Below are 14,374 nucleotides of genomic sequence, written 5' to 3'. Positions count from 1 at the left end.
ACCTGTAACTGTGTGAATTAAATCAAAACCAAGGACCAAGCCAACATATGTTTACAGTTGAATAAACTTAAATATAACAACTTTACCCTTTGGGATGTGGAGTTAGAAGGAGTTGGAGAGAGAGGGACAGATAAGTAGAAGGATAGAGGAAGGTTATCAGTGAGGCCAGAGGACACAGGCAAGAGAAGGAAAAAGAATAATAGAAAAATAAAGAAGAAATCCAAATGAGGTCCAGAACAGGGACAAAAAGGGAGATGAACAATGTGGGACAGCAACACAGTGAGTGTAAGAGAGAAAAGAAAGAAGAAAAAAGGAGAGAAAAACAAAAATTTGCAAAGAGTAGGAAAAAAAATTAAAGATAAGAGGAGAAAAAAACCAAACCAATACTACTAATTTTGGAAATAAAAAATAAAAATAAAAATGAAGGCCCTCCTTCAGGGTATGTCTCTGTTGTCACAATAAACAATGTGGGGAGCAGTGTGCAGATAGAAGTCAATGAGGCTCAGCAAGCCAGTCACAGACCTGTAAGATTCAGGCAGATTTCTGGCTGCAGGTCCCAAGTTGAGCTCCCTGTCCTCCTGTAGTGTTGGAACTCTGCAGGGTTGTACTGCAGGTTCCAGCTGCCCTTCCCCTGAAGATAGTCCCAGTTCCGATGGGAGGTGAAGATCCCTCCAACTTACTCAGTATGGTGGTCTGGTTGTCTGGTGTCCCCTGTGTCTTTGTAGTGTGGAACCAGGTGGCAGTACAGCCAAGAGGCCAGAGCAGTGGGGGGGGGCAGTGTCCTGCAGGCTCCCATGCGGCTAAGTGGATCACTGCAGGGGGTGAGGGCTGGATGGAGTGGGTTCCCTGCAACTGGGGACCCCTCTGCGGCATCCCCAGATGTGCCTGGCTGGTGCAGGCTGGATGGGGTGGCCTCCCTGTCACCAGGGACCCCTCTGTGGCATCCACGGATGTGCCTGGCTGGCACAGGCTGGATGGGGTGGGCCCCCTGTGACCTGGAAGTTGTTTTATTTTAGGGCTTGAAATACTTCATTCCAAGCTCTCCTTGCATTTTTGGTTTGTAGTGAAGAAGTCTTTTAATTCTGATTCATTTCCTAATAGGTGATTCATTGCTTTTCTCCAAAACCTTCAAGATTCTGTTCTTGTGTCACATTTCTGATATTTTAATTATTTAGTAGTGTGGAGTGGTGTTTTTCTGATCATGACTATTTGAGGTTTTTTATGAATTAGTCATCTATATGTTATATTCTTTTTTCATGTCTAGAAAGCTTTTCTGCTCTTACTTCTGTAAACAGGCTTTTTTGCCCTTTGTGTTGTCTTCTGAATTCTCATTAATTCTAATTACTCTTATATTTGTCTTCTTTGAGTCATCTAGCTGCTGTCCAATCCATTTTTCATGTTCTCTTTTGTTTAAGGTATCTCTAATTAATTGATTACTATGCACAGCCCTTCCATTTACATCTGACACTGTGTCCTAACATAGGTGTCTTGTGCTGCACAGATATACTACTGATTTTTAAATCTCCTAGATTTCTCTTTGTAACTTTTTAATGGACTCTCTTTCAATGCTGGGTATTCATGTTTCACATTTCTTTTTTTAGATATACTAGATTTTTCCTGGTATCTTCTCTAGCCTCACTGATCATTTGTTTCACTTGGGTCATTATCTTTCTAGTTATATCTTTTCTTAATTCATCAAACACCTTTTGAACTGGTTTTTTAAACCTACATTGATAATTTTTCAGATATTTCTGATGTGTGACTTTGATTTCCTCTCCTTTGATGTCCACTGGATCAGCTTTGGGGAAGTTGGGAGTTCTTGGAAGCATTTTGTTGCCTTCTTTTCTCTTGTTTCTTTCTTTTTGTTTTCTGTGGTGAAGTTTGCAGTGTCTTGGCTCAATGGCTGCATCTTTGGGAATGAGCCTCTCAATATTGTTTATTATCCCCAGACAATCCAGATATCAGCATACAGAGAAAACTAATTGACAGCACCAACTATGTCACCTTGGAATAGCAGCAAAGTGAGTGAAAACAATGGAATTGAATATAAACTAGATCCTAATAATCCCTGAGAATCACTCATGAACCACCCTTAACCAGAGAAAAGGGGATAATTATCTTAGTGTAGCCTTAGCCAACACTGATAGTGACCTCATCAGATTGATATTTTTCTACTGGATGTAGGTAGTGGTAGAAAATTACAAGATCACTGGATGAAATTCTATCTCCTTCAGGTCCACCCTTCCTGAAGCTTACACCCACTATACCTGGCCTCCCACCACACATACAGACCCCATGATCTTCCTGGTCTGAACTTGAGCTTATCAGGTGATTTCAGATCTCTGGCCAGGTTTCACACTCTCCAAGTTTGGCTCCCAAGGCTGTCACTCACTTTAAGTAACACTTTTAGCCCTGGAGCAAAATTCTTCTCCTGGGTGTTGGTCTCATACTCAATTAGGTCAGTTTTTTGGTTGTCACCTGTATGACCTTGTGCCATGGGGCTTGCAAGGGACTGTTTGTGTTGGGGCTAAGGTAAGGCCTGTCTCATCACTCACAAATGTCCAAGGCTGCAATGTCAGTAGCAAGATGGGGTAGTGGGGCAGATTCATTCTTTACGGCTAAATAATATTCCATTGTATATGTGTACCACATTTATAATTTAATCTACTGATTGAAACCTAGATTGATTTCAAATCTTACCTATTGTGAATAATATAGAAAGAAACATGGATAAGTACATACTCTATTTCTTTGATAAGCTGACATAATTCCCTTTAGCTATATATTTAGAAATAGGACAACTGAATTATGTAGTGGATCTTCTTTTAGTTTTTTAAGGAACTTTAATACTGTTCTGAATATTGACTATACTATGTTATATTCCTATCAACATTTCTTTTCTTCCTATCCTTATGAGCTTTGAAAATTTTTGTCTCTTTGATAATAACCATTCTAACTGAACAACACATATTTCTAAAATAACTATTAAGTACTCTGTCTTCTTCATGTGCTCTACCACTGCTTGCTCATCTTTGCTGATCAGGCTAGGAGAGCATGTGTGCTGATAATGGAGTTATATTTAGTTCTTTCTAGGAATAATTAACATGAGGCACTAACATCTGAAGAATGATGCCATAATAGAAACAGAGGAAAAGATCAGAGGACTGTGCAAGAAAAATGTTATAACTTCTTTGTTAAATATGGTCAAGGAAGGGTTTTCTGGAAAAGGTACATTTATGGAAACTTTATGACATAGTAATTTCTCTCCATTGCAATAATGAACACTATAATCTGACAGTCTATCAGATGGAAACTCTTGGTAGTCTGAGATCCTGAATTTGGAGCCTTGTGGAATTGCAAAACATTTAGAAAACTGCAGAAATTGCCAAAGTGAAAGAGTTTTATGTTTAGTGGTTTCTCATTTCCTGTGTCCTCATTGAAGAGCCTGCTTTGGCTATGAAATCTTTAGTTAGTTCCAGGAGAAGAGTCACTCTTTTCCTTCTACCTCTGTTTACAAAGTCTTCTAAATAATTGGATTTTTCATCATGTACTTTATTTTGAATGAAACATATTTCTATGCACTGATGTAGGACACCGTTATATTTGTTACAGAAAAGCTGTCTTTTCCTTTCTGTTCTATTGTATTCCCTGGCTGAAAATCAGAGTGGACTCTAAGGTATAATTCCCAGGAAAATCCAATCAAGGAAGGACTAACTATTCCCCAGACTCAGAACTATCATTTGGTCAGCTATATCGAAGGTTGCTAATTAGAATCTTTTACCTCACACACACAAAAACAACATAAGTCTCTTTGTTTTAAAAAAGGTTACAGTCCCAGCCAGAACATGAAATTATCTTCCTCTGACTCTAGAAAAGAGTTTTCACTTCAAGTGCTCTCATTTTACACATACAAGTGTTTTACACTTTAGCACACTATTCATTGATCCAGCCTGTATTTTGCTTGTAGATCTGCCTCTAAGATCACTCAGTAGTTGTTTTCTCTTTTAATTTCACCAATAATTTAATTCTTACTTGACATATTTGTTACATATGTGTTTGGGAGGGGTATGGAGAAGAATATCAAATGAGCAGGTATGTTTTGCTAACAGAATCTGGGATGATTCCTTTGGAGAAGACACTAAAGCTGGATCTTGACAGAATGGTAGAAATTTGATCAGAGGAAAGTATTCCAGATGGAAGAAACAGTATGATATTTCATCCTTTCTATTCCATATTTCTTTCTACATTCCTACTCTACATTTCCTTTTAATTTTTCATGATAAATTCTTAAGTTGTATAATGCGTTTTTGTGGTTTGTTTCCAAATTCTAATTTCTGTCACTTACTTCATAGCATCATTTAAACAATGTTCTACTTTTCCCTTTAAGAATTATAGCTCTCATATTATTGAAGCTTAATTTTTAATGTTGAGACAGGGTCTTCCTATGTTGCCCAGGATGGCCTTGAACTCGATATCATCCTGCCTCAGCCTCCTGAGTAGCTGGGATTGCAAATTTAAGCATTTTATGTTTTCTGAAAAATTGAAGAAATTGGTCTGTCATCTGAGGAGAACAGATTCTAATTCAGGTAAGAGTTCTGATTCTCACTGCCTTTCTTTGAAAACAAGATTGACGGTTTCAATTTTGAAAACTTTCTAGGTCTCAGAGAAGATTTATCTGTTTTTCTTTGCTTATTCTTTTTTTTTTTGATGCAACCAAAATGAAGGAACTGTGAGACAGAGAATACTTCAATTCTCAAGAGAAACTGCCATAGGCAGCTAAGATTACATATAGGCAATAATTCAGGAATTGAGTGCTAAATTTTAATATTACTTTCTCTAGTGGGCAAGGTGCAGAATGAGACTTAGGGAGGTGTAGCAACCTAGAATATCCAGGAAATAGCACCATTTAGAACATATATAACCAAAATAAAAATATGATGAGAGTTGCATTAATATCAATGCAAGAAACTGCATCAACCAATGCAGTTTCTGCTAACACCTCATGTAGGCCTGGCTTGTTATATAAATGGTTTACTTGAGAGAGGTCTGGGAAGGATAATTCTGAATTCTAGGATCTTGGAGGAGACTAGATCAGTGAGAGAATGACATACTAGTAGAGGCTTTGGGGGACTAAAGGGAAGGTAATGAGTATCTAAGAAGGAGTAGGTGATTTTATGATGAGAAGTGGCAGGGGAGCTGGCAGTGAGGGATTAAACACCAAGACACACATCATCTTCTGTAAAATTCAGTTGAGCACCCTGATCCTTGGTCTCCTGAAAATTATCTTTGACTTTAGGTTGTCAGTGACTTAAAGAGTGATTTAATGAGGAATACCTGGAAAATGGAGTCACTTGTTCTTGAATCTTTTTCTTCTTTTTTCTTTTATGATACTGAGAAATGAACACAGATCCTTTCAATTCAGGTACATTTTCAGCTATTTTGTATTTTTTCAGAAGGATCTTGTGAAGTTACCTATTTGCCCACAGGGCTCAAACTTGTGATCATCCTGCCTCATTTTTCCAGAGGGCTGGGACACTTTTAGGTGTGCAACACCACAACCTGCTTTGAATGTTTGTCTTCAAAGAGAATGATGTGCACAACAGAAAATTTATAAACTAAAAGTAGAAAGGAGAGTATATCCACTCATACTTCCTTCACAGAATGATATCTAATGTCAAAATTTTGCTGTTTCCTTCAGATTTTTAAATTCAGTCAGTTTTTAATCAAATACAATAATTTGGATTTAATTTAATTCTTAGCTGTCCAGAATTAGGAATTCATTGAATCTCTTTGAGTCTTTTATTTTTTAACCTATAAACTATGGATTATTTTTCACTGGTGATTTTAAAATAAAATATATGAAAGATTTTTAGAGGCTGATATCTTTTAAACAAAAATCAAATTAATTTTATCAAATTTGATGTTTTTATCTTGAAGAAAATTATTAATAAAAGAAAATAAAGAGCAGGATTTATAGTAGCATAAAACTTGAATAAATTATCTTAGTAGAAGTCATGTGAGACAATAGTAACATCATTAATTCAGGTAAGTTTATAACAGAGGATGATTATAAGGACCTGGGTAATTCAGAAGCTGAATTTAAAGAGAATATCATCCTTGAAATTAAAATCTGAGCTGGAAGATTATATTCATTGGGTTATTTTAATATGCATAAATACCTATAATGAGAAAGAAATCAAGAAAGAAAACAAAATATGAATGATAGATTTAGGAGGCACAATAGATAAAACAAATAATACTTACAGAAGGATAAAAAGAACTGACTTAAGTGGGAAGAATAAAAGAGCAGAGAATGGAGAAAGGTATTCTAGAAAGGTCTTCTTGGAAGGTGAGCTGGTCCCAGAACCTGGAAGGAAGATCCCCCGCTGCTATCCCAAGCTAATAGGGCAGAGAAGGTGAGCCTCTCCCAGAACCCAGAGGGAAGCTCCCCCGTCGCCATCCCAAGCTGCTAGGGCAGAGAAGGTGAGGCACTCGGGCGCCAGAAGCACCCCCCCCCCGTGGAAATGAGAAGATACATAAACAAGCCTCAAAAACAGACTTCTGGATCACCTACAGCAACCCCAAAGGGAAATAAGATGAAACAATCTGATACTCAAACACCTGGACTCTCTGAACTGGCAACAAAAGAGGATCTGGGAAAAATGAAATCAGAAATAATTACTCAGATAGCAGCAAAGATTTTGCTCATGGTGCAAGACATGATTAATAAATCTAGAGAGGACACAGATAAAAAAATAGAGGATCTGAGGAACATGATGGAATCCTAATATAGGAAACAAATGGAATCCATAAAACAGATACAGACAGATGTCCAAGAGAGTAAAAACTCCATTGAAAGTCTGCAGAGCAGAATGAACCAATGTGAGAATAGAATTTCAGATATAGAAGATAAGATTGCAATTAGTGAGGTGGAAAAGAAAAATTGCTTTAAAATTGTAAGCGAACATGAGAAATCAATCCAGCAGCTGCTAGATGATGAAAAGAAGAATAACATAAGACTGATTGGACTCAATGAAGAAACAGGAGAGAGTGCAGATGACTTAAAAAAACTGTTCACAGAAGTGATGGCAGAAAACTTCCCAAGGAGGGGAAAAGAACTTGACATACAGGTAAGTGAGGCATATAGGACTCCAACTAGCCTTGATCAAAAGCAATCTACACATAGGCATATAATAGGATTCCAGAAATCCAACAGAAGAACAGAATTCTACAAGCAGTGAGAGAAAAGAAACAAATCACATACAAAGGAAAGCCCATCCGAATCACAGCAGACTTCTCAATGCAAACCCTCAAGGCAAGAAGAGCTTGGAGTGATGTATTTCAAGCCCTAAAGGAAAACAGCCTCCAACCCAGATTGATGTACCCTGCAAAACTATCTTTCAAAATTGATGGAGAAATAAGATACTTTCATGATAAAGAGCACATCAGGAACCTCATGAATATCAAACCGGCACTCCAAGAAATTTTAGACAGTACTCTAGGAAAAGACAATGAGGATCACAACACCAGGAAATCCAGCAGAATGAATCCACTGGGCATGACAAATTAAACGCAAAGGGGGAGAATCCAACAAAAAGAAAAAGTCATGACAAGTCTTTTAAAACTTTTAACCTCATCTCCCTAATGAGTGTATAATTCAATCTTGTTATTGTACTGGTTAGTATTTTTCTGATTCTAGAGTTGCACACCTTTCCTTGTGCTGTACTGGCTATTTATCAACTTCTTATGTCCACTTTTTATTTGGTTGTCAATTAATGAGCTCTAAGAATTTTTTATATATTCTGCTCATAGGTTATATGCATTGTAAATATGGTCTAGAGACTACTTTTCATTTTAATGATGCCATTTAAAGTTTTAAATTTTGATGGAATCTCATTTATCAATTTTTTTCTTTTATACATCATGTCTTTTGTATACTAGGTAGTTCTTGCCTACCCTGAATTCATAAATATTTTCCCTTATAATTTCTTCTTAAAGTTTTATACTTTTAGGTTTTCATATTTAGGTTCATAGATCCCTTCAAGTTATTTTCATGTATGGAAATAAAGGGTGGAGGTTAATTTTTATGTACAGATACCAGGTGTTCTAGTGCTGTTTGCTGTAAACACTATCTCTTCCTCGGCTCTTGAATTCAGTTTATATTCTATAAAATGCTAATGATAAATAATCTTTCAGAACTCAGTGGACTATATATGTGTGGTTCTATTTCTAGATTCTCTGTTTAATTCAAATGATGTATATGTCTTTCCTTACACCATCACTGCCTTGATTACTGTAGCTTTAGAAGAAGTCTTAAAATTAGGTACTAAACGTCTTCTAACAGTTTTTTTTTTTAACTTTTCTAGGTCCTTTGTACTCCTACATAACTTTTAAATTTCAGTATCCAATTCTTCATTTATAGCAAGTATACACAGACCTGAATTTTTATGTATACCTTGTGTTTTCTAATCCTGCTAAATTCAAATACAAGTTCTAGGGGCTCCTAAAGATTTCTTAGTATTTTCTCTGTAGATGATCATTTCATCTACATATAAAGATTTTGCTTCTACCTTGCCAATCCTATCCTAATTGTGTCATTTTATTGCCAAACTATATTGGTGGGGCCTAGGTTTCAAAGTTTAATGGACAGATAAAGAGTAAGCATATCTGCCCTTGTTCCCCACCTTAAGGAGAAAGCATTGTATCTTCTCCATTCATATAAGGCATTCTCACTGGAAGTATGGAGTATATGTCTTTAATCTGTTGAGAAGGTTCTGTTCTACTTCTAGTCTCCTGATAGCTTTTACCATGAACAGCTGTAGAATTTAGTCCAATACTTTTTCTCCAACTAGTGACAGGATCAAATGGCTTTTTCCTTTCCTCTATTAAAATGATGACTTTTGGGGGTGGATCTTCCAATGCTGAACCAACACTGCCTTCCCTATAACAAAACCACTTTCTACATCCTGCCAGATCTGACTTCTAAGAGTTTGTTTTGTTAAACAAATTTCTATCTATGTTCATACTTTTTTCTTCTATTATCTTTATCCAGTTTTAGGATTAGCACAATGTTGATTTCCTAAAATGAGGGGAGAAGTGTTCCTTCTTTTTTCTGCTTTAATTGTTTGATATAATTTATCAGTTAAAATGTATATGAGCCTGCTGTTGTCATATAGGTAGGTTTTCAAGCTAGGAATATACTTTCTTTAATAGGTGCTATTCAAATTTTATATTTCCTCCTGAGTTAGTTTCATTAATTTTTCTTCCAAGGTACTTCATAGAAGTTGTCAAACTTATTTCAAAAAAGATTTTTGTAATATGATTTCTATATCCTTTTAAATTCTGAAAAATCTGTGGTAATGTCCTCTAAATTTTGATATTGTAACTGAAAAAATATATAATTGATATTGTGTAATAGGAAGAAAATTTCTAAAGGAGTAGGGGAAGTGGGAGGGGCAGGGGAATGGAAAGAATGGAAAAGAAAAAATATGAGAATAGGGAAAAAAAATGGAAACAAAGTCTTTGCAAATAGGGAAGGGTGGAGGGGGTGAAGGGAGGGCAGGGGAAGGGGAAAAAAATAAGAATCAAGATACTCATGTAATGGTACAAGCTCCCAGTGATGAATGTAACTGTTTTTTATACTGAAAATGTACCAATAAACTTAATGAAAAAAAAAAAATCTTCTTAATTGGAGTTGAGAAAATGTAAGGAGGGGAATACAACATACTGCTCAGGGAAATAGTTGGCTTCTTATTTCAAAATAAGAGTAGAACAATGTGTAACTGGAAAATGGACAGTACACATGAAAGTAATATTATACTAGGCCTTCTATATTAAAGAATATAAAATGAGTAGTATCTGCAACCAGCAAAACTTTTAAAGGAGTATTATCTTTTTGTTGATGACATAATTGTAAACCTACAGAACTTAAGACATGCCAGTAAAATAACAATCCAGAGAGTAGGCTATATATAACAGGCAAAAGTAAACAATTCCTATTTTAGCATATTTCCATTCTCTGGCATTATTTTCATGTAAAAATTAGGAAGTAGAAGCCTCTGTACTTCCTGATACAACTTTCCATAAACTCTTAGGTGCCTTGGTTTATATTCCTCCCTTCTTGGTTATATACTAGAGCTCAAACTAAATTTGAAGTGATCAAGTGATCTCAAAGATCTAGGCATGCAAAAAATTCTGGGGCTAATCTGTTGTGACTCTTGGACTGTGTAAACTCTATCTGTAGGAAAGTGCAAGGTGATCTTTAGTTTTTGACATTTGTGCCATTACTCTATAAACAGGACATGTCATTCAACATAAAAGTTACATTTGTCTGCCTCCTGTGTTCTTGAAGGAACAGTAGCTTTTGGATGAGCCTTCTCAAGGAAAGTTGATGGATGCAGGAAATCATTCCGTGGTGTCTGAATTTTTGTTGCTGGGACTCACCAGTTCTTGGGAAATTCAGATTCTCCTTTTCCTGTTTTTCACAATATTTTATGTAGCGAGCATGCTGGGAAACCTTCTCATTGTGCTCACAATCATCTCAGATCATCACTTACATTCCCCAATGTACTTCTTGCTGGCAAATCTCTCCTTTATCGATACAGGTGTGTCCAGCATCGCAACTCCAAAGATGATTTATGACCTCTTCAGAAAACGTAAAGTCATCTCCTTGAAAGGGTGCATCATTCAGATGTTCTTTATCCACACTGTTGGAGGTACAGAGATGGTGCTGCTGATAGTCATGGCCTATGACAGATACACTGCCATCTGCAAGCCCCTCCACTACCTGACCATCATGAGTCCGAGGATGTGCATTTGTCTCCTGGCTGTTGCTTGGACCATTGGACTCATTCACTCTCTAGTCCAGCTGGCTTTTGTTGTAAACTTACCCTTCTGTGGAGCCAACAAGATGGATAGCTTCTATTGTGATTTTCCTCGGTTCATCAAACTTGCATGTGTAGACTCCTATAGACTGGAGTTCCTGGTCATGGTCAACAGTGGTTTCATCTCCTTGGGCACCTTCTTCATCTTGATTGTGTCCTACATCTTCATTTTGGTCATGGTTTGGAAGCATTCTTCAGGTGGTTTGTCCAAGGCACTCTCCACTCTCTCAGCTCACATCACTGTGGTAGTTTTCTTCTTCGGTCCTTGCATTATTGTCTATGTGTGGCCATTCTCTACCTTACCTATAGATAAATTTTTAGCTATCTTTGATGTCATTATCACACCTTTTATGAATCCTGTCATCTATACATTTAGAAATAAGGAGATGAAGGTGGCAATGAGGAGATTGTTAAGGCTATGTTTCAACAAGAATCTTTAAAGGCACACTCCAAGATACTCAGGTTAAGATTATCTATTCTTGGAAATTAATTTAAGTGTTTTACAAATCTTTTTATTTTAATTCAATTTTCAATATCTATCCTGAACTCTCTCCTCAAGGACTATTTTTATCTAATCAAATTTCCCTGAGGAACTTTGCTCTAAGGATTCTAAAAATATCAAAGAGGAGTTAGTTCCGTCTTGGAATGTTGTGTTTATTACTGGAGGCCATGTCTGTCACAGCAGACTTCAGTGATGGTGATTTCTGAAACTTCACATAACAGATACACTTTCTATTAATATCTACTTTAGGCACTCTTCTCTCTGACACTGACTCTGAAGGGCATATCTCCTCTAATCCACATATGTACCTTTGTTTATGCTGCCTGAGTATCTCAGTCTCTATGTACCTGGAGATAATTATGCGAAAACACACAAAAAGTTCTACTTTATGTGAACTAGGTGTATAACTAAATAAGTGTGAAAATTAATAAAGATAATGCATTTCAAATCTACAATTGAAAAGATACAAAGATACATCTGAAGACGTACATTACCTTACTTTCCTTGTGATAAAGAAGATCATTTATTATTATTAATTATTATTATTATTATTATCATTAGGCACTGGGGATTGAATCTAGCATCTTCTCAATGACCTGCATCTTCAGCCCTGTTATGCTTTTAAATTTAAAAAAAAATTTTCATCAGTGTCTTGGTGAGTCTTTACACTGTCCAAGATGGACTTATACTTGTGATCTTTCTGCCTCAGCTTCAAGTATTATAGGAGTGGGTCACCACTTCTAGCTTGTTTTTAAAAAGAATTATGCTATTCATAAATAATTAAAAAAACTGTTTAAGTAGAGTATTCCTTGTTCTGAATGGGTTACCAGATGAGTAGGAGCAAGTATCATTTGAATATAATATTATTCACTTGTGGACTATACAGTGTTTAGGTAACTGATCTGTCCTCCATGAGTTCCAGGATGACCTGTAGCCCTCAGCCTAATGGCAGAGAAAGACTCTTAGTAAGACTGCAAGAACAATGTTGAAGGCTGAAATTCATATTTTTATAAAACTTTATCCCATCCCTTTTACAAATGTTCTACCTCTGCTAAAATATTAGACTAGATCCTTTTGAACTTGAAGATAGATAGTTTGGCACTCCTGCTATGCAGTTCTTGCAGTTATATATTCAAAATTCCATCTCAGGATGTTCCATGATAATATAATATATGGGAGAAATTCCACGTATAATGTGCATTAAACTTGTTATCTTCCCTTTAGAAACCTGGTTTTCTAGTGCTTGCTTTGGTAGCATATATATTAAAAAAAGAAACCTCTTTTCTTTCTTTCTTTCTTTCTTTCTTTCTTTCTTTCTTTCTTTCTTTCTTTCTTTCTTTCTTTTCCTTCCTTCCTTCCTTCTTTCTTTCTCTCTTTCTTTCTGTACTTCTTTCTTGTGACAGGTTCTCGCTATGTAGTTCAGGTTGGCCTTTAACTCACTATGTAGCCCAGGCTGGCCTCGAACTTGTAATGTTTCTCCTCGCTCAGCTTCCTGAGTGCTAGGATTATAGGGGCATGCCACCAGGCCTTACAGAAACCTGGTTTTCCCTACTTACTTCTTCGCTAGCTTGGTGATGTCATCAATTCTGGGTGAAACCTAGGTTCAGTTCCTGTTTGGTAAAATCATGTCATTTAAAAATATTTTTAATTAAAAAAATTTTGTGATGCTGAGGAACAATCACTCCCAGCACCTCACACATGCCTAGCTATGCTCTACCACTGAGTGAAACCCTCCACCCCCTCTCTATTCTTTTTAATATTGCATATATATTTATGTTTGTCCTTTTCTCCCCCTTTTCATTGTAAGGTCTTTAGTCTCCACTTTTTTTTCTTACCTCCTCATTGGTCTCTGGGCATTATGCTTTCCCAGAAGTCACCAGAGAGATGTTCTGTAATACAAAGCTGACAAAGTGAATGAAAGTGATCACCTGACATACAGGGCTGGAGATTTTTTCCTTCTCCATATTTCTCATATAGGAGTGATGAAATTTTGGTGTTTGCATTAGCTTGGATACATTGCTATCTCATTAGGGTGAACCATGTAAACCCTTGAGCACCACAACCTGGAATCTCTGACATGATGGGAGATCTTTAAGAATTGATGTTTCTGATACACATAGCATAGCATGTCCCACAGTAAGTCTGAATCACTGGATCCGACGCTGGAAGAAAAATGTAGGACATCAGCTTAAAACTGCTTGTGATTGGAGTGTGGGGATTGGAGTAAGGGTATTGCTGATTTACGAAGACACTGGAATGCAGGAAACTGAAGAATTTATGAAAATTACTCCTTTGAGCTGAGCTAAACTGACATGAAATGTATGTGATACTACTGCTAATAATTTTCAACCCCAAGCTTACGTTTTTTTGAAACAAACTTCAAAATCTCTCTCTCTTTCTCTCTGTCACTGCCTGTGGCTCTTTCTCTGTTTCTTTGATACTAGGGATTGAATTTAAGGCCTTGCTTGTCCTAGGCAAGCACTATCCTATGGACCTATATCTTCAGCCTCTCATAATTTTTTTACAAAAAAAATGTAAAATATATATTGTATGAAAACAGAATTTGATGGAGTCCAATCTGTTTCAACAATCAATCTCTACAAATGTTTTTCAGAAGGAATTTGCCTGTTTTTGAAGAATTTTACTTCTATTACACTTTTCTGATTATAGAAAAATTAAGTATGTTAAAGAAAATGGGAAGACTTGTAGAAATATTTGATCATATTTGAGGAATATTTTCATCAATGCCATTGGCAAAGATGTATTTGTGTATCTCAGTTTAGGGACTAATAAAATTAGAAATGTGAGTCTTTCTTATAAAGATCGATAACAGATAATAGGCAGCTATTTACTTAGAGTGAAGACTAAAAAAATTTTAAAGCAAATATAAACTTGGCAATGTTATGATTCAGCAAATAGTACTAAAAGTTGCTAAAAATATTCTTGAAGAAAGTAGAATACTCTTGATTCCTATAGATTGAGACTTTTG

The 14,374-nt window shown here is 36.3% G+C and overlaps 1 protein-coding gene across 1 annotated transcript; it reads left to right on the top strand.

Moving 5' to 3' along the window:
- The first annotated feature begins 10,366 nt into the window (after nt 1-10,366).
- On the top strand, nt 10,367-13,438 carry LOC101712950 (olfactory receptor 4F3/4F16/4F29). Its single transcript, XM_004865128.2, has 2 exons — nt 10,367-11,292; nt 13,363-13,438. The coding sequence occupies exons 1-2, from the start codon at nt 10,391-10,393 to the stop codon at nt 13,436-13,438; spliced, it is 978 nt and encodes a 325-aa protein (XP_004865185.2). The 5' UTR covers nt 10,367-10,390.
- The last annotated feature ends 936 nt before the right edge of the window (nt 13,439-14,374 follow it).

Source organism: Heterocephalus glaber, unplaced genomic scaffold (genome assembly GCF_053883595.1).
Source record: "Heterocephalus glaber isolate CG9 unplaced genomic scaffold, H.glaber_assembly_v1.0 deba00001662, whole genome shotgun sequence".
In the NCBI taxonomy this organism is placed as follows: Eukaryota; Metazoa; Chordata; class Mammalia; order Rodentia; family Bathyergidae; genus Heterocephalus; species Heterocephalus glaber.
This window is presented reverse-complemented; position numbering and strand designations above follow the sequence as displayed.

Excerpts from the sequence above, each read along its gene's own strand:
- LOC101712950 (XM_004865128.2), top strand. The coding sequence starts at position 10,391 with ATGGATGCAGGAAATCATTCCGTGGTGTCTGAATTTTTGTTGCTGGGA. Across the intron at positions 11,293-13,362 it reads AAGGTGGCAATGAGGAGATT|GAGTGATGAAATTTTGGTGT; the intron begins GTTAAGGCTATG and ends TTTCTCATATAG.